Source organism: Corvus hawaiiensis, chromosome 34 (genome assembly GCF_020740725.1).
Source record: "Corvus hawaiiensis isolate bCorHaw1 chromosome 34, bCorHaw1.pri.cur, whole genome shotgun sequence".
NCBI classification, from domain to species: domain Eukaryota; kingdom Metazoa; phylum Chordata; class Aves; order Passeriformes; family Corvidae; genus Corvus; species Corvus hawaiiensis.
Genome location: NC_063246.1, coordinates 72,864 through 100,350, shown reverse-complemented (window position 1 = coordinate 100,350; position 27,487 = coordinate 72,864). Strand labels below are relative to the sequence as shown.

The 27,487-nt window shown below is 67.9% G+C and overlaps 1 protein-coding gene across 1 annotated transcript; it reads left to right on the top strand.

Annotated features, from left to right (window-relative positions):
• Positions 1 to 989: 989 nt before the first annotated feature.
• LOC125318994 (spectrin beta chain, non-erythrocytic 4-like) lies at positions 990 to 26,489 on the top strand. The gene is given in 41 exon segments (XM_048289957.1): positions 990 to 1,064; positions 2,237 to 2,478; positions 4,598 to 4,652; positions 4,654 to 4,747; positions 6,096 to 6,269; positions 7,001 to 7,092; positions 7,326 to 7,406; positions 8,420 to 8,535; positions 8,757 to 8,869; positions 10,144 to 10,331; positions 10,544 to 10,661; positions 11,337 to 11,495; positions 11,762 to 12,064; positions 12,158 to 12,311; positions 12,589 to 13,771; positions 14,354 to 14,491; positions 14,987 to 15,743; positions 15,836 to 16,038; positions 16,123 to 16,213; positions 16,731 to 16,877; positions 17,413 to 17,433; positions 17,435 to 17,677; positions 18,585 to 18,809; positions 19,100 to 19,189; positions 19,491 to 19,760; positions 20,132 to 20,262; positions 21,178 to 21,382; positions 21,559 to 21,762; positions 21,764 to 21,934; positions 22,189 to 22,257; positions 22,259 to 22,434; positions 22,985 to 22,997; positions 22,999 to 23,124; positions 23,283 to 23,367; positions 23,494 to 23,690; positions 23,928 to 24,085; positions 24,305 to 24,380; positions 24,481 to 24,629; positions 25,030 to 25,203; positions 25,960 to 26,002; positions 26,122 to 26,489. Coding segments are annotated over 40 exon segments (7,392 nt in total). The 5' UTR covers positions 990 to 1,064; positions 2,237 to 2,300; the 3' UTR covers positions 26,344 to 26,489.
• The last annotated feature ends 998 nt before the right edge of the window (positions 26,490 to 27,487 follow it).

The following is a 27,487-nucleotide window of genomic DNA, read 5'->3' as shown; positions in this document are numbered from 1 at the left end:
GGAGTTGGGGGTGTTCCTGGGGGGGGTCAGGGGGTCCCAGAGAGGTTTTGGGGGAGGGGGGGGGTCTCCGGGGGGGTTTGGGGGTCTCTTACCCCCCCCCAGCGCTTCGGGGTCGAGGTCACGGCTGAGGGGTCCCGCGGCCGCCACTGGGAACAGGCGGGGGTCAGGGGGGTCTGAGGGGACCCTGGACCCCCCCAGGACCCCCAGGGCCCCCCACCCACCTGTGAGGGTGCAGGGGGGCTCCTCCGGGCCCCCCGCCGCTGTCAGGGCCACCAGCAGAGCCCCCCGACGGGGCTCCCCACTTTTGGGGGGTCCCCAGGACCACCAGGAGTTGCTCCAGGACCTGCCGGGGCCGGGAGAGGTGGGGAGACCCCCAAAACCCCCAAAACTCGCCCAAAATCCCCTCGGAGCCCCTTTCCCAAGACGCGCCCTCATTGCAAGTGAGCCCTGACTCACCCAGAGACCCCCAAAGCCCCCCCGGAGGCCTCCCTGGGGACCCCCGACCCTCTTAGGGACACCCCAAGATCCCCCTCAAACCTCTTTGGGGACCCCTGGCACACCCCGAGACCCCCCTCAATCCCCCCAAACCCTCCCTAGTGACCCTTGACCCCTCACAGACACCGCCCCAGAGACCCCCACCTCAATTCGGTGACCACTGACCCCTCACAGCGACCCCTCAGAACTCACATAACCGCCCCCACGGACCCTCGAAGCTCCCGCAACCCTCTCTAGTGATCCCTGACCCCACAAAAGCCCCCAAAACAACCCCAAACCCCCCCCCTCGCTCCCTCACCCCCCTCACGGCCTCCTCCGCCATCTTTGCCCTTCCCTCCCCTCAGCCCGCGAGCGCCCCCTAGCGGGCGGGAAGCGCCGGGCGAAAGGCGGGAAAAACCCGCGGGGGGGGGGCGTGGCCTGTGCCCTCGTCTCCATGGCAACAACCAGCGAAGGGGGCGTGTCCCGGGGGCGTTGCCGTGGTGACGGCGGCGGGGGCGTGGCCCGCAGGCCCCGCCCCCCGGGTGTGATGAGCTGCCGCGGTCTCAGCGCGCGCCGCGGCCGCAGCGCAGGTAAGGGGGGGGTGGGGGGGTCACACCTGAGGGGGGAGGGGGGGCTCAACTGAGGGGAAACCCCCCCAAAACACCCCAAAACCACCCTCAGAACCACCCCCCCCCGCCGCCCGGGGGTCCCGCAATCCCCCGGCCCCTCAGATCCCCCCGCGCCCCCTTGTCCTCCCCCCCCCCGCCCCGGGCACTGCGGCAGCGGCTCCGCATCCCCGGACGGGTCCCCCCTCCCTCCAACGCTGTCCCTGAGGGGGTTTTGGGGACTCCCCCCCCCCCCAAATCGGCGTGTTTGTGTCCGCCGGCCCCCCCCGGGCCCCCCCCGCGCTGCGGGCGCTGATCCCCGTTAAGAGCATTAACGGGGGGGGGGAGCGGGGGGGGAGCGGGGGGCTCTGGGGGGGCTCTGGGGAGGCGGGGGGGGGGGGCTTGGAGGAGTTTCGGGGGTCCCCGGGAGGAATTTGGGGCGCTCAGGGTTTGTTAGAGAGGATTTGGGGGCGCTCAGGGTGACCCGGAGAGTTTTGGGGAGGGAGCGCCAGTGATGGGGGGGGGGGGGGGGGGGGACTTGGAGGAGTTTTGGGGGTCCCGGAGTGGATTTGGGGGGGCTCGGGGGTCGTTAGAGAGGATTTGGGGGGGCTCAGGGTGACCCGGAGAGTTTTGGGGGAGGGGGCTTTAGGGAAGATGGGGGGTCTTGGAGGAGTTCTGGGGGGTCCCGCAGAGGATTTGGGGGGTCCCGGGGGGGGGCGGGGTCAGGGGGGATTTGAAGGATCTGGGGGGGGGGGGAGGCTCGGAAGTCCTTGAAGAGGAGGGGGGGATTTGGGGGGGGTCTCTGCTGGTTTGGGGGGGTCTCGGTTTAATTTGGGGGGAGGGTCTTTACTGGAGGTGAAGTTTGTTAAAGGGTTTGGGGGGGTCTCTATTAATTTGGGGGGGGTTAATTGGGGGGGGTCCCCGTTAATTGGGGAGGGGGTCTCTGTTAATTTGCAGAGTCCTGTTATTAATTTCGGGGGGGGGTCTCTCTCAATTTCGCGGGGGGGGGGTGGTCCCCCATCATTTAGGGCCCCCCCCCCCCATTAACCCCTCCTTCCCCGCGGGTCACTTTGCTGGAGGGGAGGGGAGGGGGAGGGAGGTCACCCCCCTCTGTGCCCCCCCCCCCCCAAAAGTGACCAAACCTCCCCCTTTTCCAGCTCCCCCCTGAGCACCCCCAGAGCCGCCCCTCCCCCCCAATTTTGGGGGTCCCCGAAGGCCACCATGTTGTCCCCCCCCCCCTACGACCCCCTGGAGCTGCCGAGGTTCAGCGACCCCCGCTGGGAGGGGGAGGGGGGCGCGGGGGGGCCCGAGGAGGAGGAGGAGGAGGAGGAGGAGGAGGAGGAGGAGGACGAAGGCTCCGCCCGGAGCTTCGAGCGCTCCCGGATCAAAGCTCTGGCAGGTACGGGGGGGAGGGGAGGGGGCACCCCAAAAATGGGCTGAGGGGTGGGGAAGGGGACCCCGAAAATGGGGGAAAAGGGCAGAAACGGGGGGGGAAAAATGAGGAGAAAAGTGGAGGAAAAAGCATGAAAATGAGGGGGGAAAAGGCAGAAATGGGAGGGGGGAGAGGAAAAATTCCGGGGGGGAAGTGGAAAAATGGGGGGGAATGGGGGAAAAAAGGGGGTAAAACCCCCGAAAATTGGGGAGAAGTGGAGAAAACGGGGGGGAAAGTGGAAAAAACGGGGGGAAAAGTGGAAAAAACGGGGGGAAAGTGAAAAAAAAGGGAAGTCCAAAATGTGGAGGGAAAAGTGGAAAAAATAGGGGGGAAGCGGAAAATTTGGGGGGAAAAGTGCAAGAAGTGTGAAGAAAACACAAAGAAATTGGGGTAAAAGCCCAAAAATCAGGGGAAAAGTGCAAAAAATGGGGGGAAACCCGAAGAAAAAGGCAGAAACCACAGAAAGAATGGGGGGAAAGGTTCAAAAATGGGAGGAGAAACCCAGAAAAGGGGGAGAAATGCACCAAAAAATAAGGAGAACGCCGAGAAATGGGAATAGGGAGCCCTGGAATTTTGGGGGGGGCCAAAGAAATGGGGCAAAAAACCAAAGGAAGTGATGGAAAAGTGCCAAAAATGGGGGAAACAGCCCCAAAAAATGGGGGAAAGGACCCAGAAAATGATGGGAACGGCATCAGAAATGTGCGAGGATCGCGAGAAATGGGAAAAACGGGGAAACGGATCCCAAAAATGGGGGAAATCCCCCCCAAAAATGTGAGGGGACGGCACAAAAATGGTGGGGGGGAAAACCCCCCAAAAAACCACACGGAGAAGGGCAGAAAAGAGGAGGAAACCCCCCAAAAAATACGGGGAGACCCCGAAAATGGGGATGGGGGAACCCCAAAGTCTGGGGGCGCTCCCTGAAAAAACGGGGACACCCCCGCAAAAAAGGGGGAAACCCCCCCAAAAATGGGGACACCCCCCCCAAAATGAGTGCAAAAATGGGGGGAACTCCCCCAAAATTCCCCCCAAAACCCCTCAATCGCCCCAACCCCCCCCCCCAGGTCCACCCCCCCGACCACTCCAATCGCCCCCACCCCCCCCCAAAACTCCTCCACCCCCCCCCCAGGACCCCCCCCCCCAAATCCTCTTAGCGTTAATCCAGCGCCGGCTGGCGCGGGGGGATCCCCCCCTCCCCCCCCGGACCCCCCTCGGGGGGCTCCGACCCTTGGGGGGGGGCTCTGGGGGGGGGGGGGGTTGGGGGTCCCTGACCCCCCCCGGATGAGGACGAGGGTCTGCAAATGGGGGATGGGGGGAGGGGGAGGGGTTTGGGTGGGATTTGGGGATTTTGGGTGGGATTTGGGTGGTCTGGGGGGGGTTTGGGGGAGTTTTTGGGGGTCCCTGACCCCCCCCGGATGAGAACGAGGATGTGCAAATGGGGGATGGGGGGGAGGAGGGGTTTGGGTGGGATTTGGGGTTTTTGGGTGGGATTTGGGTGGTCTGGAGGGGTCTGGGGGGGTTTTGGGGGGGTTTTAGGGGTCCCTGACCCCCCCCGGATGAGAATGAGGATGTGCAAAGGGGGGATGGGGGGGGGGATTTGGGGTTTTTGGGTGGGATTTGGGTGGTCTGGAGGGATTTGGGAGAGTTTTGGGTGGGATTTGGGGGTCCCTGACCCCCCCCGGATGAGAACGAGGATGTGCAAATGGGGGATGGGGGGGGGATTTGGGGTTTTTTGGGGGGATTTGGGTGGTCTGGGGGGGTTTGGGGGGGTTTTGGGGGGGGTTTTGGGGGTCCCTGACCCCCCCCGGATGAGAACGAGGATGTGCAAATGGGGGATGGGGGGGGGATTTGGGGTTTTTTGGGGGGATTTGGGTGGTCTGGAGGGGTTTTAGGGGGGTTTTTGGGGGTCCCTGACCCCCCCGGATGAGGATGTGCAAATGGGGGATGTGGGGAGGGGGAGGAGGGGTTTGGGTGGGATTTGGGGATTTTGGGTGGGATTTGGGTGGTCTGGGGGGGGTCTGGGGGGGGTTTTAGGGGGGGGGGTTGGGGGGGTTTTGGGGGTCCCTGACCCCCCCGGGGCCCCCCCCAGACGAGCGCGAGGCCGTGCAGAAGAAAACCTTCACCAAGTGGGTGAACTCGCACCTGGCGGGGGGGGTCGCACCTGGGCGACCTTTACAGCGACCTGAGGGACGGGCGGCTGCTGCTGCGGCTGCTCGAGGGGCTCTCGGGGGAGACCCTGGTGAGTGCGACCCCTCCCCAAAATCGGCGGCACCCCCCAGCCCCCTCCCCTCAACGGGATCCCTCCCCAAAATGGGGAAGTCCCTGTGGGGACCCCCAAATAGGGACCCCCCCCCCCTCCGGATGCTCTCGGAGGGAGGGGAGGGGGCTCCTGGTGAATGCGACCCCTCCCCAAAATCGGCGGCACCTCCCCAATGGGGACCCCCAGCCCCCTGCGGGCCCCCCCAAACCCCAATTTCTGCCACCCCCAGACCCACCAACCCCCCCTCCTGTGCCCCCCGCCCCCTCTGTGACCCCCCAAACCCCCCAGACCCCCCCTTTCCGTGACTCCCACCCCCCCCAAACCCCCCAGACCCCCCCCTTTCCGTGACCCCCACTCCCTCTGCCCCCTCCAAACCCTCCTTCCTGTGTCCCCAAACCCCCCCCAAACCCCCCAAACCCCCTTCCTGTGCCCCCAACCCCCCCAAACCCCCTTCCTGTGCCCCAAACCCCCCCAAACCCCCCCAAACCCCCTTCCTGTGCCCCCCAACCCCCCGACCCCCTTTCTATGCCCCCCAAACCCCCCCAAACCCCCTTTCTATGCCCCCCGCCCCCTCTATCTCCCCCCAAACCCCCTTTCTATGCCCCCAAACCCCCTTCCTGTGCCCCAAACCCCCCCAAACCCCCTTCCTGTGCCCCAAAACCCCCCCGACCCCCTTTCTATGCCCCCAAACCCCCTTCCTGTGCCCCCCAACCCCCCCAAACTCCCTTCCTGTGCCCCCCAAATCCCCCCCAGACCCCCTTTCTATGCCCCCAAACCCCCCCAAACCCCCTTCCTGTGCCCCCAACCCCCCCAACCCCCTTCCTGTGTCCCCCACATCCCCCAACCCCCCCAAACCTCCCCAAACCCCCCTTTCTATGCCCCCCAAACCCCCCCAGACTCCCTTCCTGTGCCCCCCAAACCCCCCCAGACTCCCTTCCTGTGCCCCCCAAATCCCCCCAGACCCCCTTCCTGTGCCCCCAAACCCCCTTTCTATGCCCCCAAACCCCCCCAAACCCCCTTCCTGTGTCCCCCAAATCCCCCAACCCCCCCAAACCCCCCCAAACCCCCTTTCTATGCCCCCAAATCCCCCCAAACCCCCTTCCTGTGCCCCCAACCCCCCAAACTCCCTTCCTGTGCCCCCCAAACCCCCCCCAAACTCCCTTCCTGTGCCCCCAACCCCCAGACTCCCTTCCTGTGCCCCCCAAACCCCCCCAAACCCCCTTCCTGTGCCCCCCAACCCCTCCCAGCCCCCCTTTCCCGCACTCCCCGCCCCCCATCTCCCCCTGCCCTGCCCGGGGGGGGGTCCCTGACCGCGCCCCCTCCCCAGCCGCGCCCCACGCGGGGCCGGATGCGGATCCACTGCCTGGAGAACGTGGAGAAGGCGCTGCGCTTCCTGCGGGAGCAGCGCGTGCACCTGGAGAACGTCGGCTCCCACGACATCGTGGACGGCAACCCCCGGCTGACCCTCGGCCTGGTCTGGACCATCATCCTGCGCTTCCAGGTGGCCCCCGGGACCCCCGGCGGGCGTGAAATGGGGCGGGGGGCACGGCCCGGATCCGCCCCGGGGGTCACTGTGGTCATTTAGGGGGTCCTGGATCCACCCCAGGGGTCACTGTGGTCATTTAGGGGCTCCTGGACTCGCCCCAGGGGTCACTGTGGTCATTTAGGGGGGTCCTGGACTCGCCCCAGGGATCACTGTGGTCATTTAGGGGGGTCCTGGATCCACCCCAGGGGTCACTGTGGTCATTTAGGGGGACCTGGATCCACCCCGGGGGTCACTGTGGTCATTTAGGGGGGTCCCAGACCCGTCCCAGGGGTCACTGTGGTCATTTAGGGGGGTCCTGGACTCGCCCCAGGGATCACTGTGGTCATTTAGGGGGGTCCTGGATCCACCCCAGGGGTCACTGTGGTCATTTAGGGGGACCTGGATCCACCCCGGGGGTCACTGTGGTCATTTAGGGGGGTCCCAGACCCGTCCCAGGGGTCACTGTGGTCTTTTAGGGGGGTCCCGGACCCGCCCCAGGGGTCACTGGGGTCATTTAGGGGGGTCCCGGACCCTCCCCACGGTCTCAATTCTGTCACGGAGGTCCCCGGACCTTTCACAGGGTCCTTTGGGGTGGGGGGGGGGGGGGGGTCTTGCACCCACTTTCGGGTGGTCCTGACCCCACCATGAGGGTCCCAGAGCTGCTTTGGGGGTCCTTGACCCCGTTTTTTGGGGACCCTCCCCCCCAGATCCAGGACATCAGCGTGGAGACCGGGGACACGCGGGAGCGGAAATCGGCCAAGGACGCGCTGCTGGCCTGGTGCCAGATGAAAACCGCGGGGTGAGGGGGGCCTGGGGGGTCCGGGGGGGTCTGGGGGGGTCCGGGGGGTCCGGGGAAGGGTCCTGGGGGGGTCCGGGTGGTCTTGATGTGGCTGCTGGGAGGATCCTGGGGGCTCTATGGGGCTTTGGGGGGGCTCTGAGGGGACTCGGGAGGGACCTGCGGGGTCCTGGGGGGGTCCTGGAGGTTCCCAGGGGGTCTCGGGGGGTCTCTGACCCCCCCCCGGCCCCCCCCAGGTACCCCAATGTGAACGTGCAGAACTTCACCACGAGCTGGCGGGACGGGCTGGCCTTCTGTGCGCTCATCCACCGGCACCGGTGCGGGCAGGGGTCCCGGGGGGGGCGGGGGTCCCGATGTGGGGCGGGGGTCCCGATGGGGGGCGGGGGTCCCGCTGAGGGGCAGGGGTCCTGATGGGGGGCGGGGGGTGATGGGGTTGTGGGGTTATGGGTTGGGGTTATGGGTCAGGGGTCTGGGGTCCGATGTGGGTCAGGGGTCCGGCCATGCCCCAGGCTGGAGCTGCTGGACGTGGGGTCCCTCTGGGGTCTGTGGGTCAGGATCAGTGGTCAGTGGTCAGTGGTCAGTGGCTCTGGGTCAGTGGTCAGGGGTCAGGGGTCCGCTCGCCCCCAGGCCAGAGCTGCTGGATGTGGGGTCTCTGTGGGTCAGTGGCTCTGGGTCAGTGGTCAGTGGCCAGTGGTCAGGGGTCAGGGGTCAGTGGCTCTGGGTCAGTGGTCAGTGGCTCTGGGTCAGTGGTCAGTGGTCAGGGGTCAGTGGTCAGTGGCTCTGGGTCAGTGATCAGTGGTCAGTGGTCAGGGGTCAGTGGTCAGTGGCTCTGGGTCAGTGGTCAGGGGTCCGCTCACCCCCAGGCCGGAGCTGCTGGACGTGGGGTCACTGTGGGGTCAGTGGCTTGGAGTCAGTGGTCAGTGGTCAGGGGTCCGCTCGCCCCCAGGCCGGAGCTGCTGGACGTGGGGTCGCTGTGGGCTCAGTGGCTCTGGGTCAGTGGTCAGTGGCTCTGGGTCAGTGGTCAGGGGTCAGTGGTCAGTGGCTCTGGGTCAGTGGTCAGTGGTCAGGGGTCTGCTCACCCCCAGGCCGGAGCTGCTGGACGTGGGGTCGCTGTGGGGTCAGTGGGTCAGTGGTCAGTGGTCAGTAGCTCTGTGTCAGTGGTCAGTGGTCAGGGGTCTGCTCGCCCCCAGGCCGGAGCTGCTGGACGTGGGGTCGCTGTGGGGTCTGTGGGTCAGTGGTCAGTGCTCAGTGGCTCTGGGTCAGTGGTCAGGGGTCAGTGGTCAGTGGCTCTGGGTCAGTGGTCAGTGGTCAGGGGTCCGCTCGCCCCCAGGCCGGAGCTGCTGGACGTGGCGTCGCTGCGCGGAGCCAACGCCCTCCACAACCTGCAAAGCGCCTTCGCCGTGGCCGAGCGGGAGCTGGGGGTCACTCGGCTGCTGGACCCTGAGGGTGAGGGGCTGGGGGGGTCCGGGAGGGGCCCGGGGGGGGAACTGGGGGTCCTCAAGGGGGTCTGACCCCCCTATAACCCCCCAGACGAGCGGTCAGCGCTGGGGGGCCACGAGGGGTCAGGGGGGTGGAGCTCCTGCGGGGGGGGTGGAATTTGGGGGTCCCTGGGGGAATTTGGGGTCCCTGAGGGGGGGGTTGGGGTCTGACCCCCCCGTGGCCCCCAGATGTGGCCGTGGAGCAGCCGGACGAGCGGTCAGTGCTGACCTACGTGGCCGCCCTCTACCACCACTTCTCCAGGATGAAGGCGCTGGCGGTGGAGGGAAAACGCGTCGGGAAGGTCCGGGATGGACACGGGGTGGACAGATGGACACGGGGTGGACAGATGGACACGGGGGGATGGACGTGGGACAGGGATGGACACCAGGACGGGTGGCTGGAAAGGGAACAGGAGGAGGAAGGGATGGACAGATGGACAGATGGACGGTCCGTGGCCGGCCGGACGATGGACAGATGGTGCTGGGGGGTGGGGACTGGACAGAATCCGCGGGAATGGGCGGGGGGGAGTCGGGATGGGGGGGAGGGGGATGGAGGGACAGACGGGGGATGGACAGAGGGGGGGATGGGGGATGGACAGAGGGGGGGATGGACAGACGGACAGGGGGAGGGACGGCCGGAGAGATGGATTGATGGGGGAGGGATGGAGAGGGAGGGGAGTGGATGGACAGGGGGATAAATAGACAGAGGGGCATAGGGATGGACGGATGGACAGATGGACAGACAAGGGGATGGATGGACAGATGGACAAACAAAGGGGTGGATGGATGGATGGAATGGATGAATCTGAGCATGAATGGACAGATGGGATGGATGGACAGACAAGGGGATGGATGGACGGACGGATGGACGGATGGACAGTGATGGATGGATGGATCTGAGCATGGATGGGGAGATGGGATGGATGGAGGGACGGATGGAGGGATGGATGGATGGATGGATGGATGGATGGAGGAATGGATGGACGGATGGATGGACGGACGGATGGATGGACGGACGGACAGATGGACGGACAGACGGATGGATGGATGGACGGACGGATGGATGGATGGACAGATGGACAGTGATGGATGGACGGATGGATGGATGGATCTGAGCATGGATGGGCAGATGGGATGGATGGATGGATGATGGATGGAGGAATGGATGGACGGATGGATGGATGGATGGATGGACGGACGGACAGATGGACGGATGGATGGAGGAATGGATGGATGAATGGATGGAGGGACGGATGGAGGGATGGATGGACGGACGGACGGATGGATGGATGGACAGTGATGGATGGAGGGATGGATGGATGGATCTGAGCATGGATGGGCAGGTGGGATGGATGAATGGATGGATGGACAGATGGATGGATGGACGGACGGATGGACGGACGGACGGATGGATGGAGGAATGGATGGATGGAGGAATGGATGGATGGATGGACAGACGGACAGACGGACAGGCGGATGGACAAGGGATGGCCGGACGGATGGCCGGGTGTGAGCACGGACGGACGCCCAGCCGGCTGCGAGGCCGGACAGCTGGACACGCCGAGCCCGTCCGCAGGTGCTGGAGGCGGCGCGCGAGGCCGAGGGCCTGGCCGGGCGCTACGAGGCGCAGGCGGCCGAGCTGCTGGGCTGGATCCAGCGCTCGCTGCTGCTGCTCACGGACCGGCGCCTGCCCCGCGGCATCCCCGGCCTGCAGGGGCAGCTCCAGGCCTTCAGCGCCTACCGCACCACCGAGAAACCGCCCCGGTGAGACCCCCGGCCCTGGGCGGCCCCAGATGGGGCTGGGGGGCTCCCTAGAGGGGTTTGGGGTCTCCAGGAGGGGGTTTGGAGGGCCCCAAATGGGATTTTGGGATCGCCCCAAGGGGTTTGGGATCCCCCCCAGTGGGTTTTGGAGCGTCCCCGGGGTCTCAGGGTGGATTTTGGGGTCCCCCGGTGGATTTTGGGGTCTCCCGTTGCAGGTTTGAGGATAAGGGGTCCCTGGAGGTGCTGCTGTTCTCGCTCCGGAGCCGCCTCCGCGCCAACAACCAGCGACAGTTCGTGCCCCGGGAGGGGACGCACAGCGCCGACATCAACAGGGTGACGGGGACAGGGGGGACAGGGATGGGGTGACGGGGATGGGGGGTGATGGGGGTGACGGGGATGGGGGTGACGGGGATGGGGGGTGACAGGGACGGGGTGACAGGGATGGGGTGACAGGATGGGGTGACGGGGATGGGGGTGATGGGGACGGGGGTGATGGGGGTGACAGGGACAGGGGGGACAGGGATGGGGGTGACAGGGACAGGGGTGACAGGGACAGGGGGGACAGGGACAGGGGGTGACAGGGACAGGGGTGACAGGGACGGGGGGACAGGGATGGGGTGACAGGGATGGGGGTGACAGGGACGGGGTGACAGGAACGGGGGGACAGGGACAGGGGTGACAGGGACGGGGGGACAGGGATGGGGTGACAGGGATGGGGGTGACAGGGACGGGGTGACAGGAACGGGGGGACAGGGACGGGGTGACGGGGATGGGGTGATGGGGACGGGGGTGACGGGGATGGGGGTGACAGGGATGGGGTGACAGGGACAGGGGTGACAGGGACAGGGGTGACAGGGACAGGGGTGACAGGGACAGGGGGGACACAGCATCGACGTCAACAGGGGGCCAGGGCCAGGGGATGGGGAGGACACAGGGACGTGGGAGGTGCCACAGGTGCCAGGTGTGCCAGGTGTGCCAGGTAGCCCGGGTGACGCCGGTGTCCCGCAGGCGTGGGAGCGGCTGGAGAAGGCGGAGCACGGCCGGGAGCTGGCGCTGCGCTCGGAGCTGCTCCGGCAGCAGCACCTGGAGCAGCTGGCGGCGCGGTTCCACCGCAAGGCCGCCCTCAGGGAGAGCTGGCTGGGGGACAACCAGCGCCTGGTGGCACAGGTGACACCCGGCACCCCCGCTCAGGCACCCCTGGGACCCCCCCAGCCAGGGACCCCCCCTCACCCCGCTTTTCCTCCCCTTTCCCCCCCCCCCCCAGAACAATGCCGGGGGTCCCTGGGGTGTCCCCCCCTTTTATCCCCCAGGGTGTCCCCTCCCTTTCCCACCTCCTGACCCCTTTTCTCCCCCCCCCCAAAGGACAATTCCGGGGGGGGGGGGGGGGTCCCGGGGTGTCCCCTGCCCTCACCCCCCGGTTCTCCCCCCCCCAGGACAATTTCGGGGGGTCTCTGGGGGGGGTCGAGGCCGCGCTGCGCAAGCACGAGGCCATCGAGAGCGACATCGCCGCCTACGGCAGCCGCGTGCGCGCCGTCACCGCCGTGGCGGCCGAGCTGGAGGCCGAGCGCTATCACGACATGGGCGGCATCGCGACACGGCGCGACCACGTGGTGTCGCTGTGGGAGGCGCTGCGGGCGCAGGTGGCGGCGCGGAGAGAGCGGCTCCGGGCGCACCTGGAGCTGCAGCGGCTCCTGCGCGACCTGGAGCACCTGATGGGCTGGATGGAGGAGATGGAGGTGGGGAGGGGGCCGGGGGAGGGGGGTGGGATCCCCTCGTGGGACCCCTCCCAGCCCGGTGACCCCCCCGGTGTCCCCCTCCCGGGTCCCCAGGTGCGGCTGCAGTCGCGGGATTTCGGGCAGCACCTGAGCCAGGTGGACGATCTGCTGCAGATCCACGCCCTGGTCGAGGGGGACGTGGCAGCCCAGGCCGAGAGGGTCCGGAGTGTGGGGGCGGCGGCTGAGAGATTCCTCGGGGAGGGGGGCGGTGAGTGTCCCCCCCCAAACTGCGACCCCCAAAATTGGGATCCCCGGGATGCCCTGGAGCCCCCCAACTCAGGGACACCGGAATCCCGGGACCCCCACACACCTGAGACCGCCCCCCTAAACTGGCACCTCCCAGAAGCCCAAAATGGACCCCCAAACCTCAAGACCCTCAGGAGCCCCAAAAACTGAGACCTCTGAACCCTGGGACTTCAAACCCTGGGATCCCCGACCTCTGGGACCCTCCCCCAACCCCGCTGACCCCCACCCGTGCCCCCCAGGGTACCGCCCGTGCCCCCCGGAGCAGCTGCGGGCCCGAGTGGCGGCTCTGGAGCTGCGCTACCGGGGGCTCTCGGCGCTGTCGGGGCAGCGGCGGCTCCGCCTGGAGCGCTCCCGGCGCCTCTGGAAGTTCCTGTGGGACGCGGGCGAGGAGGAGGCCTGGATGCGGGAGCAGGAGCGGCTCCTGCGCTGCCCGGAGCTGGGCCGGGACCTGCCGGGGGCCCTGCGGATGCTGAGCCAGCTCGAGGCCATCCGAGGGGCGCTGGGGGGACGCGCGGGGCCGCTGGAGCAGCTGCTGGAGCGGGGCCGGGAGCTGCTGGCGCAGGGAGCCCCCGACGGAGCCGCGGGATCCCCGGCGGGATCCACGGGAGCCAGCGCCGGACCGATGGAAGCCACCCCTGGATCAGCGGGAAGCGCAAAACCCGCCGAATCCACCGCTGGAGCCGCCGCCAAATCCCCGGGACCCCCGGGACCCCCGGGACCCAAGAACGCATCCTCGGGACGCGCTGCTGGACCCGTAGAATCCCTCCCCGCATCCACGGAGGGACCCTCGCCGTCGGCCACCAGAGCCGCGGATCGCCCCGACGGGTCCGCGGAACGCCCTGAAGGGTGTCCGGAGCCCAGTCCCGGCTGCCCGGACCCCGCGGCCGCCGTGTCCCGCCGGATCCGGGAGCTGGAGTCGCTCTGGGCGGCGCTGCCGGCGCTGGCCCGGGCCCGGGAGCGGCGGCTCCGTGCGGCCGCGGGCCGGTTCCAGCTGGACGCGGAGGCGGCCGAGGCCGAGGCCTGGCTGGCGGCCGCTGCCCGGCGCGTGGCGGGGCCGGAGCTCGGCCACGACGAGCGGTCCGCGGGGATGCTGGAGCGGCGGCTGCGGGAGCTGCAGGACGAGATCCGGCGGCGCGGGCCGGCGCTGGCGGCGCTGCGGGAGCAGGCGCTGCCCGCCGATGCCGCCGACCTTCCCGACGTGGTGCCGGGGCTGGCGGAGCGGCTGGCGGAGCTGGAGCGGCGGCACCGGGAGCTGGAGGCGCGGGCGGAGCTGCGGCGCCTGGAGCTGCGGGACGCGCTGGGATTGTTCGCGGCGCGCAGCGAGGCCGATGCCTGCGCGCTCTGGGTGGGCGAGAGGGAGCAGTGGCTGCTCTCCATGGAGATTCCCGAGCGGATCGAGGACCTGGAGGTGGTGCAGCAGCGGTGAGCGCCCGGGGTTCCCCGTGCCCGCGGTGCCGGTCCGTAAAAATCCCGGAATTATTCCCGGGAAGTCTTGGAGTCAGTCAGCCCCGCTGGGATTCCCCCAGTGCGGCTGTCCCGGGAATATTCCCAACAATACACACGGTCGCCCCGTTATTCCTGGTATTCCCGGTGTTCCCTGAATTCCTGCCTCTGCCGCAGCGTTCCCAGTGTTCCTGCTGTTCCAGTTTCCCCAGGATTTTTGCTTCCAACACCCCAATATTCCCCGTGCTCTCTGAATTCTCACCTTGACGTGAGATATTCCCGGTATTCCCAGCGCTCCCAAAATCCCCACCTCCAACACTTACCACAGTATTCCCAGCGCTCCCGGTATTCCCTGAATTCCCACCTCCAGCGCAGGATTCCCGGAATTTCTGGCATTCCCAGGATTTTTGGCACCCCCACCTCTGGCACGGTGTTGCTGGGGTTTCCGTTGTTCCCTGAATTCCCGGCTCCAGCTCGGCATTCCCAACACTCCTAGTGCTCCCAGTACTGCCGGTATTCCCCGTATTCCCGGTATCCCGGTCATTCCCGGCGCTCCCGCAGGTTCGAGACGCTGGAGCCGGAGCTGGCGGCGCTGGCGGCGCGCGTGGCCTCCGTGGGCCGCGTCACCCAGGAGCTCCAGGGATCCGGGGACAGGAACCGGGAGAGCGCCCGGGAAACGTGGGAGCAGCTCCGGGACAGGTGGGGGCGGGCCCGGCTGGGTCATTCCGGGCAGGAATCGGGGGTGGATCCGAGAAGGGAGGAGTTTTGCGGGCTGGGATGGATTCTCCGGGCAGCTTTGAGGATGCCTCGGGCAGTCAGGGATGCTCCAGGGATGGGCGTTCACTCCAGGATGCTCTGGGGAGGGATGGATTCTCCAGGCTGGGATGCTCCAGGCGGGGATGCTCCGGGCTGGGATGGATTCTCTGGGCTGGGATGCTCCAGGGATGGATTCTCCAGGCTGGGATGCTCCAGGGATGCAGGGATGGATTCTCCAGGCTGAGATGCTCCAGGGATGGATGCTCCGGGCTGGGATGCTCCAGGGATGCAGGGATGGATTCTCTGGGCTGGGATGCTCCAGGGATGCAGGGATGGATTCTCCAGGCTGGGATGCTCCAGGGATGGATTCTCCAGGCCGGGACGCCCCGGGCATTCCCCGGGCTCTGTCCCACCGTGCCCCGATCCCGCCCGTGCCAGGTGGGAGCGGTTCCGGGCGCTGTGCGAGCGCAAGAAGGCGGCGCTGACCGCGGCGCTGAACATCCAGAATTTCCGCCTGGAATGCCACGAGACGCGGGGCTGGATGCGGGAGAAGACGGCGGCGATCGAGGCCACGCGGGCGCTGGGCCGGGACCTGGCCGGGATCACGGCGCTCCAGGGGAAGCTCTCGGGGATGGGGCGCGACCTGGACGCCATCCAGGGAAAGCTGCGGGAGCTGCGGGCCGAGGGCGAGAAGCTGCAGGAGGAGCAGCCGGAGCGAGCGCCCGAGATCCGCGAGGGGCTGGCGGGGCTCGAGGCCGAGTGGGACGCGCTGCGCCGCTGCCACCGGAGCCGCGAGGAGTCCCTGGGGCAGGCGCGGCGGCTCCAGGGCTTCCTGCGGGACCTGGCGGCGCTCCAGGCCTGGCTGTCCCGGACACGCGCGGCCGCCGGCTCCGAGGACGTCCCCGCGTCCCTGGCCGAGGCCGAGGGCTCCCTGCGGCAGCACGAGAGCCTCCGCACCGAGATCTCGCACTACGGCGCCGATTACCGGAGCGCCCGCAGCGCCGGCCGGGAGGTGACGCGGGGACAGACGGACCCGCAGAGCCTGTCCCTGCTCCAGCGCCTGGAAGCGCTGGACGCGGACTGGGAAGAGCTGGGCCGGGTGTGGGAGAAGCGGCAGCGGCTCCTGGCCCAGGCTGTCGCCTTCCACGTGTTCCTGCGGGACGCCAAGCAGGTGGAGGGGACGCTGGGGAAGCAGGTGAGGGGGGATCCGGGGCGTGCCGGGGAATCCCGGGGCTCCGGTGCCGTCCCGGTCCCGATCCCGGTCCCGGTCCCAATCCCGCTCCGCAGGAGCACACGCTGGCCCACACGGAGATGCCGGGCACGGTGCCGGGTGCGGAGGCGGCCGTGCGGAGGCTGGAGGAGTTCCTGGCCGCGCTGGACACCGGCGCCGAGCGCGTCCGGGCGCTCACGGACACCGGGCGGAAGCTGCTGGACGAGGGCGGCGTCCACGCGGAAAAGGTGCGGGAGACGGTGGAGTCGGTGGAGAGCAGGTGAGGGAGACCCGTCCCAGTTTGTCCCAGTCCCGTGCCATCGCCTGGGAATGGGGTCTCTCACCCGCCTTGGCCCTGGCACAGGCACCAGAAGATCCGGGAGTCGGCCCAGGAGCTGCTGGGGCGGCTGCGGGATAACTGGGAGCTGCAGAAGTTCCTGCAGGACGGGCAGGAGGTGAGACGGGATCAGGACGGGATGGGATGGGATGGGATGGGATGGGATGGGATGGGATGGGATGGGATGGGATGGGATGGGAAGGAGAACACAATGAGCTGGGATGGGATTAGGATTGAGATCAGGGATCGAGATGGGGTTAAAATGTGGATGGGATGAGGATGAGAACTGGGCTGGGATGGGACTGTGGGAAGAGGTCCTGACCCGTGTCCCCCATCCCATTCCCATTCCCGTCCCCGTTCCCATCCCCGTCCCCATCCCCGTTTCCGTTCCCATTCCCGTTCCCATTCCCGTTCCCGTTCCCATTCCCATTCCCATTCCTGTCCCCGTTCCCGTTCCCGTCCCCACCCCCGTCCCCGTTCCCATTCTGGTTCCCGTCCCCATCCCCGTTCCCATTCCCATTCCCATTCCCATTTCTATTTCCATTTCCATTCCCATTCCCATTCCCATTCCCATCCCCGTCCCCACCCCCGTCCCCGTTCCCATTCTGGTTCCCCGTCCCCGTCCCCGTTCCCAGCTGACGCTGTGGCTGAACGAGAAGCTGCCGGTGGCCCGGGACGTGTCCTACGAGGGCACGCGGGACCTGCAGGGGAAGTGGCAGAAGCACCAGGCCTTCGCCGCCGAGCTCGCGGCCAACCGGGGCTGGCTGGAGGCGCTGGAGAAGGTTGGGAACGGGGGAAAACAGGGGGAAAACGGGGATCCAGGAGGGGGGCGGCCCTTGGAAAAGGTGGGATACGGGAGGGGGGGGTTGAGTCACAGAATTCCGCGGGTCCAACCTCAGCGATTCCGTGGTTCCGTGGGCCCAGCCTTAATAATCCCGCAATTAAATGGGTCCAACCTCAAAAATTCCATGGCTCCAACCTTGACATCGACAATTTACTGATTTTTTCGGGTCCAACCTTAACAATTCCATGATTTTGATCCGACCTGGGCGGTTCCATGGGTCCAACCTCAACGATTCCACAGGTCCAACCTCAACGATTCCACGATCCCGTGGGTCCAGTTTCAACAATTCCATGGTGATTCCATGGTTCCGATCTTCTGATCCCACAATCCCACGGGCCCAACCTCGATAGCGACAATTCCATGATTTTTTTGGGTCCAACCTTAACAATTCCATGATTTTTTTGAGCCCAACCTCGCTGGTCCCACGGGCCCAACCCGTAACTCCGTGCCGCCGTTCCCGTGTCCCCCCGCAGGACGGGGAGCAGCTGGCGCTGGGCGCGGCCGGCGCTGGCCGGACAAGTGACCGCGCCTCGGCAGGAGCTGCGGGCGCTGTGGGCGCAGGTGGAGGCGGCGGCGGCCGCCAAGGGCCGGGGTTTGGCCGAAGCCGCGCGCGCCGAGAGCTGCGCCCAGGCCTGCGCCGGACTCCGCTCGTGGCTCGCCGGGGTCCGCGCCCAGCTCCGCTCCAGCCACTGCGGCCAGGACCTGACCAGCGTCGGGGTGCTGCTCACCCGGCACCAGGTCAGGGGGACGCCGGGGAAGGGGTGGGGTCAGGGAATGGGAATGGGGGGCAGGGGGAGGGGGGCGAAGGTTTGGGGTGAAGGTTGGGGGTGTGGGGCTCGGGGGGCAGGGTTGGGGTACGGCTTTTGGGGTGGGCTTGGGATGCAGGTTTGGGATGCTTGAGTTTTGGGGTGCAGGGTTTGGGGTCCCCAGGTTGGGGGGGTGGGTTTGCGGTGCAGGTTTGGGGGTACAGGGTTTGGGGTGCAGGTTTGGGGGTGCAGATTTGGGGGTGCAGGTTTGCGGTGCAGGTTTGGGGGTGCAGGTTTGGGGGTGCAGGTTTGGGGGTGCAGATTTGGGGGTGCAGGGCTTGGGGTGCAGGTTTGGGGGTGCAGGGTTTGGGGTGCAGGTTTGGGGGTGCAGGTTTGGGGGTGCAGATTTGGGGGTGCAGGGTTTGGGGGTGCAGGGCTTGGGGTGCAGATTTGGGGGTGCAGATTTGGGGTCCCCCGGTTGGGGGGAGTGGGTTTGCGGTGCAGGTTTGGGAGTGCAGATTTGGGGGTGCAGGTTTGGGGTGCAGGTTTGGGGTGCAGGTTTGGGGGTGCAGATTTGGGGGTGCAGGTTTGGGGTGAAGATTTGGAGGTGCAGGTTTGGGGGTGCAGGGTTTGGGGGTGCAGGGCTTGGGGTGCAGGTTTGGGGTGCAGGTTTGGGGGTGCAGATTTGGAGGTGCAGGTTTGGGGGTGCAGGTTTGGGGTGCAGGTTTGGGGGTGCAGATTTGGAGGTGCAGGTTTGGGGGTGCAGGTTTGGGGGTGCAGGGCTTGGGGTGCAGGTTTGGAGGTGCAGATTTGCGATGCAGGGTTTGGGGTGGGGGGGATTTTGGGGTGCAGATTCTGGGGGATCCCCCGGGGGTCGCTGAGCCCCCGCGCCCCCCCAGCTGCTGGAGACGCAGGCGGCGCTGCGGGAGCAGGAGGTGGGGGCTCTGCGGGCGCAGGCCGGGGGGCTCAGCCCGGGGCACCCCCGGAGCGCGGGGGTGCAGGAGCAGGTCCGGGACCTGGAGCAGCAGTTCCGGGAGCTGCGGGAGCCGCTGCGGGAGCGCGGCCGGAGCCTCGCGGCCGCCAGGGAGCTGCACCAGTTCCGCAGGGACCTGGAGGACGAGCTCGTGAGTGGGGGGATGCCCCCGGGACCCCCCCCCCCCCCCAGGGCTGTCACTGACCTCTGGGGCCCCTGGTCCCGCGTTCCCGATCCCAAATCCCTGATCCCCACCAACCCTGACCCCTGAACCCCAAATCTCCTCCTCAATCCCTGACCCCCGGTCCCTGATCCCCTCCCATCCCTGTCCTCACAGTGTCCCGGACCCCTGGTGACCCTGACCCCCAGTGACCCCCCAGTGACCCCCCAGTGACCCCCAGTGACCCCCAGTGACCCCCCGCTGTCCCCCCGTGTCCCCAGCTGTGGGTGCAGGAGCGCCAGGCCCTGGCCGTGTCCACGGACCACGGGAAGGACCTGCCCTCGGTGCAGCTGCTGCTCCAGAAGAACGAGGTGGGTCGGGGGGGGTCTCCAAACATCCCCCTCTATCCCCTGTGACCCCCAGAGACCCCCCTGGACCCCCAGGACTCACTCCACGACCCGGGGGGTCCCACAGATATCCCTCCCTCTGACCCCCCCAGAGGTTCTCTGGCCCACCCCTGCCCCCCCAGAGACACCCCCGGCACGTTCTGTGGCCCCCCCGACCCCCCGTGTACCTCCCATTTCCCCCCCAGACCCCTCCTAGACCCCCCAGACCCCCAATCCCCCCCCCCCAAGCCCCCCCTAACCCCGCTGCCCCCGCGTTCCCCCACAGACGCTGCAGAAGGAGCTGCAGGGCCGCGAGCGCCGCGTGACGGAGCTGCTGGAGCGGGGGGTCCCCGGCTCGGGGGTCCCCGGCTCGGGGGTCCCCGGGGGGGTCCCGGCGCTGCGGGAGGCCTGGCGGGAGCTGCGGGCGCAGGCGGCGCGGAGGCAGCGGAGCCTCGAGGCCGCCTTGGCCGCCCAGCGCTTCCTGCGCGACGCCGCGGCCGCCGAGGCCTGGCTGGGCGAGCGCGAGCTGCACATGCTGGCCCAGGACAAGGCCAAGGTGCGACGGGGCCTGGCCACCCCCTGGGGACAGCAGGGTGGCCCCGCTTCGGCTGGGGTGGGGCGGGGGAAGGGGTTTATAGGGGGGTTGGGGTGTCCCAGGGGGAGCAGGGGGGGCTGTGGGGGTCTATGGGGGGTCACAGAGGGATTGGGAGGGGTCTCTGGGGGTCTCTGGGGGTTCCCAGGGGAGCGGGGGGGCTGTGGGGGGTCTATGGGGGGGTTCCAGGGGGGTCCCCGGGGAGCAGGGAAGCTGCTGAGGGGGTCAAGGGGGCTGTGGGGAGGGGTTTGGGGGGGTCACAGGGGCAGCTGGGGGGGTCTCTGGGGGTGGGGACATGGCTGTGACCCCCCTCCCGTGCCCCCCGGTGTCCCCAGGACGAGCCGGGCGCCCAGGCCATGCTGAGCCGGCACCTGGGGCTGGAGCAGGAGCTGCGCGACTACGGCGGCACCGTGGAGCTGCTGGCCGAGCAGGGCCGGGCCATGGCGGCCAGTGGCCACCCCGACGGGTGGGGACAGCCTGGGGACACCCCCGGCACCGTGGGCATGGTCCCTGTGTCCCGTGACACCCCTGTCCCAGTGCTCGCTGTCCCCTGAGATCCCTGTGTCCCCTGTGCCCGTGTGCATTGTCTGTCCTCTGATGGCCCTGTGTCCCCTGACGCTCCTGTCCCCGGGGTGACACCGCTGTCCCCTGTCCCCGGGGTGACACCACTCTCCCCTGTCCCCTGCGTGACATCACTGTTCCCTGTCCCCTGGGTGACACTGGTGATGTCCCCGGGGTGACACCGCTGTCCCCTGGGTGACACCGGTGATGTTTCCAGGGTGACACCGCTGTCCCTGTGTCCCCTGGGTGACACAGGTGATGCCTCCGGGGTGACATCACTGTACCCCTGTCCCCTGGGTGACACTGGTGATGTCCCCTGGGTGACACCACTGTCCCCTGTCCCCTGGGTGACACTGGTGATGTCCCCTGGGTGACATCGCTGTCCCCTGGGTGACACGGGTGATGTCCCCGGGGTGACACCGCTGTCCCCTGTCCCCTGGGTGACACTGCTGTCCCCTGGGTGACACTGGTGATGTCCCCTGGGTGACACTGCTGTCCCCTGTCCCCTGGGTGACATGGGTGATGTCCCCGGGGTGACACCGCTGTCCCCTGTCCCCGGGGTGACACTGCTGTCCCCTGGGTGACACGGGTGATGTCCCCGGGGTGACATCGCTGTCCCCTGTCCCCTGGGTGACACTGGTGATGTCCCCGGGGTGACACTGCTGTCCCCTGGGTGACACTGGTGATGTCCCCGGGGTGACACTGCTGTCCCTGTGTCCCCTGGGTGACACGGGTGATGTCCCCTGGGTGACACTGCTGTCCCCTGGGTGACACGGGTGATGTCCCCGGGGTGACACCGCTGTCCCCTGTCCCCGCCCAGCGAGCGGCTCCGTGCCCGCGCCGCGCAGGTGCAGCGTCTCTATGCGGGGCTGTGTCACCTGGCCGGGGAGCGCAGGGCCACCCTGCAGGGCCACCACCGGCTGTGCCAGCTGCGCCGGGACCTTGATGACCTGGAGCAGTGGATCTCGGAGCGAGAGGTGGTGGCGGCGTCCCGGGAGCTGGGGCAGGACTTTGAGCACGTCACGGTGAGGGGACACGGGGGGCACGGGCGCTGTGACACTGAGGAGTCCCCGTGTCACCTCAGTGCCAGGTGGTCCCCAGGTCATCTTGACACTGGGGGGGCCCCGTGTCCCCCTGTCACCGGGGGTGTCCCTGTCCCCGGCAGTGCCCCCTGACCCCGGCCTGGCCTGTGTCCCCGCAGCTGCTCCGGGACAAGTTCCGGGAGTTCTCCCGGGACACGGGCGGGCTGGGCCAGGAGCGGGTGGACGCGGCCAACGCGGCGGCGGCGGCGCTGATCGCCGGGGGCCACCCTGAGCGCGCGGCCGTGGCCCAGTGGCAAGCGGGGCTCAACGAGGCCTGGGCCGAGCTGCTGGAGCTGGTGGCCACGCGGGCGCAGGAGCTGGCGGGCCGCTCATGACCTGCAGCGCTTCCGCCGCGACGCGCGCCAGGTGCTGGCGCAGCTCCGGGACAAGGCCCGGCAGGTCCCCGAGGAGCTGGGCCGGGACCTGCGCGCGGCCGAGGGGCTGGAGAGGCAGCACCGCGCCTTCGAGCACGACGTGCAGGCCCTGAGCGCCCAGGTGAGGGGACACGGGGGACGCAGGGAGGGACAAGGGAGGGACAGGCCGCGGTGCAGCAGGTGGCTGCGAGCCGCATGCGTCACCTGTCCCACGTCCCACTTCTTGAGGCGACTGCAGTGCAAGAGGTGCCTGTGAGGGGACACGTTCCGTGCCACACGTGTCACGCCTGTCCCCTGTCACGCCTGTGCGGTGAGGAGGGGGATGTGTGCCATGTCACAGCTGTCACACGTGTCCCGTGTCCCCTGTCCCCGCAGGTGACCGCTGTCCAGGAGGCCGCGGGGCGCCTGGCCGCGGCGTACGCGGGCCCACGGGCCGAGGAGCTGCGGGGCGCAGGAGGGCGCGGTGGCCGCGGCCTGGGCCGAGCTCCGCGGGCGCTGCCAGCGCCGCCGCCGCCTGCTCGGGGACACCGTGGAGCAGTTCCGGTTCCTCCGCGCCGCCCGCGACCTGCGGCTCTGGATGGACGGGATGCAACTGCAGCTGCAGGCCCGGGAGCGCCCCAGGTGGGACATGGGGACGCCCTGGGGACATCCCACATGCACGGTGACACACGTGGGGACAGCCCTGGGGACACCCTGGGGACATCCCAGATGTGGGGTGACACACGTGGGGACAGCCCTGGGGGCGTGGGGACATCCCAGATGCACGGTGACACACGTGGGGACAGCCCTGGGGACGCCCTGGGGACACCCCAGATGCACAGTGACACACGTGGGGACAGCCCTGGGGATGTGGGGACATCCCAGATGCACAGTGACACACGTGGGGACAGCCCTGGGGATGTGGGGGACACCCCAGATGTGTGGTGACACACGTGGGGACAGCCCTGGGGACGCCCTGGGGACATCCCAGATGCACACCCAGATGTGGTGACACACGGGACAGCCCTGGGGACAGCCCTGGGGACATCTCGGGGACACCCCAGGGACACCGCAGCGACCCCGGCGTGGGGCTGTGACCGTGGCCACCCCGGTGGCTCAGCCCCGCGCGGCTGCGCCCAGGTGGAGCCGGGGGTGTCCCCGTGGTCACCGCTGGTGTCCCTGTGCCCCGCAGGGATGTCACCGCGGGCCGAGCTGCTGATCCAGCAGCACCAGGGGCTGCGGGCGGAGCTGGAGGCGCGCGAGGGCTCCTTCGGGGCCTGCGTGGCCGCGGCCACGGCGCTGCTGCAGCGTGGCCACCACGACGCCGACAAGGTGGGACGTGCCTGGCACCCTGTGTCCCCGTGTCACTGTGTCTCCACCCTTGTCACTGTCCCCATGTCCCCAGCCCCACATCCCCCCGTCCAAATCCTCGTCTCCGTGGTGCCGTGTCCATCCCGTGTCCATCCCGTGTCCATCCCGTGTCCCCCCAGCTGTCCCAGGAGCTCCAGGAGCTCCAGGAGCGCCGCAGGGACATCGGGGAGCGCTGGCAGGACAAGCTGGAGTGGCTGCAGACCGGTGAGAGCTGGGGAGGCCCCGTGTGTCCCCAGTGTCCCCTCTCAGTGCCCGGGGGTGGCTCGGGGGTGGCACAGGGGGGGTCCCTGCCCCCCGGTGCCCCCCTGGTGACCATCCCCGTGTCCCCAGTGCTGGAGGTGCTGGTGTTCGGGCGCGACGCGGCCACGGCCGAGGCCTGGCTGGCCAGCAGGGAGCCCCTGGCCCGCGCCCCCGAGCTGGGCTCCAGCCTGGCCGAGGCCGAGACCCTCCTCAAACGCCACCAGAGCTTCCAAAAGGCCGCGGCCGCCTGGGACGAGAGATTCGCTGCCCTGAGTCGCCTCACCACGGTGGGGACATCGGGGGGGACGTGGGGGGGAAATGGGGAGGGGGCACAGGGGACGTGGTGGGGACAAGGGGAAGGGGGGGGCACTGGGGGCCGGGGTCACTGCGACACCCAGGGGACACAGGGTGGGGGGGGGGTGGGGGTCCCTGGGTCACCTCTGTGCTCTGGGTGGGGTCCCCATGGGGTCCCCGTGACCCCCCCCCGTCACCGGGGTGTCCCTGACCCCACTGTGCCCCCCCAGCTGGAGGAGAAGGAGCGGCGGCGGCGCCAGGAGGAGGAGGAGGCAGCGAGGAAGCTGCAGCCCCCCGAGCCCCCCCCGGCCCAGGATGAAGTCGGAGGGACCCCCCCGGTGGTGCCCCCCGAGAGCCAGGACGGGGGAGGGGGCGGGGAGGTGCAGAGGTGAGGGGGGGGTGGGGCGGGGGGGGAACATTCAGGGTCTGGGGAGGGGATTTTGGGGGGAACATTGAGGTTTGGGGGCAGTTGGAAGAGACCCCCAGTTGGGGGGGGCTGGGGGAAGGTTGGGGGGGGAAAGGGGGGCCGGGGAGGGGAGGTGTGGGATATGGGGAGGGGGTTCTGGGGCTGACAGGGGGTCACCCCGTGTGTGCCCCGCCTTCCCAGGGCCCCCACCCCCCAGAGCCGCCCAGCAGAGGCCCCGGCCCTCAACGGGATCCGCCCCGACAGCGCCGCGGGCCAGGTAACCCCCCAAGACCCCCCCAAAATGTGGGGGGGGACGCTCGCAGACCCCTCTGGGGGACCCCCCTCCCCTCACCCCTGTCCCCCTTTTCCCCCCCCAGGTGCCCAACGGGGCGCAGGAGGGGGGGCCCAGCCCGGGGGGGGTGGCGGCCACGCTGCCCCCCCGCCCCCCGCCCCCGCCCGAGACCCTCGAGGGGGGGCTGTGCCGCAAGCAGGAGCTGGAGGCGCCCGGCAAGAGGGCGACCAACAGGTCAGGACGGGGACACCCCCGGGGACACCCTGGGGACACCCTGGGGACACCCCCCGGCCTTGGGGACACCCCCGGGGACACCACTGGGACACGCCTCATTTGTGCCACGCCCCTTCAGACACACCCACACAGCACAGCCTTATTTGGGTCTCTTGGCCACGCCCACATGACCACGCCCTGCTTTGGCCACGCCCTTTACGTGCCACACCCCTCCCTTAAAGTCCCAAGCGCCCTCCCAGGTCCTGGCAGAGCCTGGGCTGTGTCCTGGGGGGATGATGGGCTCAGAGACCCCCCCGTGACCCCCCCCGTGACCCTCCCAGGTCCTGGCAGAGCCTGGGCTGTGTCCTGGGGGGGTGATGGGCTCAGAGACCCCCCCGTGACCCCCCCCGTGACCCCCCAGGTCCTGGCAGAGCCTGTACTGTGTGCTGCGGGGGGGGGCCCTGAGCGTGTTCAAGGACGCGCGGGGGGCGGGCGCGGGGGTCCCGTACCACGGGGAGCCCCCCACCCCCCTGCGCGGCGCCCGCTGCCACCCGGCCACGGCCTACCGCAAACGGAAACACGTGTTCAGGCTGGGGTACGGGAAAATGGGGAAAAATGGGGGGAAAATGGGGGGGGGAATAATGGGGGGAAAAATGAGGGGAAAATGCATGGGAAGATAATGGGGGAAATGGGGGAAAAACGGGGGGAAAATGAGGGAAAATGGGGGGAAAATGCATGGGAAGATAATGGGGGAAATGGGGGAATAATGGGGGAAAAATGAGGGGAGAATGCATGGGAAGATAATGGAGGAAATGGGGGAATAATGGGGGGGAAATGGGGGAAAAAACGGGGGGAAAATGAGGGAAAATGGGGGGAAAATGCATGGGAAGATAATGGGGGAAATGGGGGAATAATGGGGGAGGAAATGGGGGAAAATGAGGGAAAATGGGGGGAAAATGCATGGGAAGATAATGGAGGAAATGGGGGAATAGTGGGGGAGGAAATGAGGGAAAAACGGGGGGAAAATGAGGGAAAATGGGGGGAAAATGCGTGGGAAGATAATGGGGGAAATGGGGGAATAATGGGGAGGAGATGGGGGAAAACTGGAGGAAAATTGGAGGAAAATGAGGGGGGAAATGTGTGGAAAACGGGGGGAAAAGTGGGAGGAGATGAGGGAAAATGGGAGGGGAAATGGGGGAAAAATGGGGGGAAAAGGGAGAAAAAAAAGGAGGAATGACGGGAGGGATGTGAGGGAAAAATGGGGGGGAGATGCAGGGGGATATGGGGGGGACACGGGGGGGACACGGGGGGACACGGGGGGATCCTGTGGCTGATCCTGGCCCCCCCCCAGGCTGAGCGATGGGAAGGAATTCCTGTTCCAGGCTAAGGACGAGGTGAGACCCCCCCCGTGCCCGTCCCCGGCACGTCCCCTGGATGTCCCCTGACCCCCTGTGCCCCCCCTGTGCCCCCCCTGTGCCCCCCCGGTGGCCCCAATGTCTCCGTGTCCCCCCAGGCCGACATGGCCCTGTGGCTCCGGGGGATCGAAGCCGCCGCCGGGGCCGCGCTGGGCCCGGGGGTGCCCCGGGAGGGCTCGGGGGTCTCTGGGGGTCCCCCCAAGGGGATGTCGCGGGCTCTGAGCCTCCCCCCGGTGCCCCCCCCCGCCGAGGGGGCCCCCCGGCCCCGCGAGCCGAAGGAGAGGGAGAAACGCTTCAGCTTCTTCAAGAAGAACAAGTAGAGCTGGGGGGGGGGTCCCGCAGCCGACGGAGGGACACGGGGGGGCCCCGCTGGGGAGGACGAGTGTCCCCCCCCCCAGCACCCCCCCATCGTCCCGGTGATGTCCCCATGCAGCCCCCACCCCAATAAAGTGATTGGAGACAGAGACTGGGGGGTCTGAGTGTGCTGGGGAGCGGGCAGCGGGGGGACTGGGAGGGACTGGGAGGGACTGGGAGGGGGTGGGGTTTGAATAGGGATGGGTTTGGGGATGCAAATGGGAGTTGGGATGGAGGCGGAGGCGGCGATGGGATGAGGATGGGATTCACATGAGGGTGGGATTGGGGTGGGATTGAGAGGAGAATGGAGTGGGATGGGATGGAAATGGGAATGGATGGGATGGGATGGGATGGGATGGGATGGGATGGGAATGGGATGGATGGGATGGGATGGGATGGGATGGAATGGGATGGGATGGGATGGGATGGGAGGATGGGATGGGATGGGAATGGATGGGATGGGATGGGATGGGATGGGGATGGGATGGGATGGAATGGGATGGGATGGGATGGGATGGGATGGATGGATGGGATGGGATGGGATGGGATGGGATGGATGGGATGGGATGGGATGATGGATGGAATGGGATGGGGATGGGATGGGATGGGAGGATGGGATGGGATGGGATGGATGGGATGGGATGGGATGGGATGGGATGGGATGGGATGGGATAGGGATGGGATGTGGATGGGATGGGATGGGATGGGATAGGAATGGGATGGAATGGGGACAGGGATGGGCCGGTTTCAGGCCGGGAAGGGTTCGGCAATGGACGGCGCAGGGCACCCAGTGCTCCCAGTATGGACCCCAATGCTCGCAGTACCCCCAGCGCTCCCAGTGTTCCCAATACCCCCAGTGACCCCAGTACAGGCCCCGGCGCTACAAGTACGGCCCCAGTGCGAACCCCAACGCTCCCAGTGCTCCCAGTACGGCCTCCAGCGCTCGACGCCCCCTCCCCGCCATCAATGGGCCGCCCCCCCCCCCCCCCCGCAGCCTCATGGACCGCTCCTCCTCTCGCCCCGCCCTCCCCCGCCCGTGATTGGCTGCAGCCGCCCCGTGGGCGGGCTCATCTGGCGAATAGATGACGTCACACTACTGCGTTTGACGGA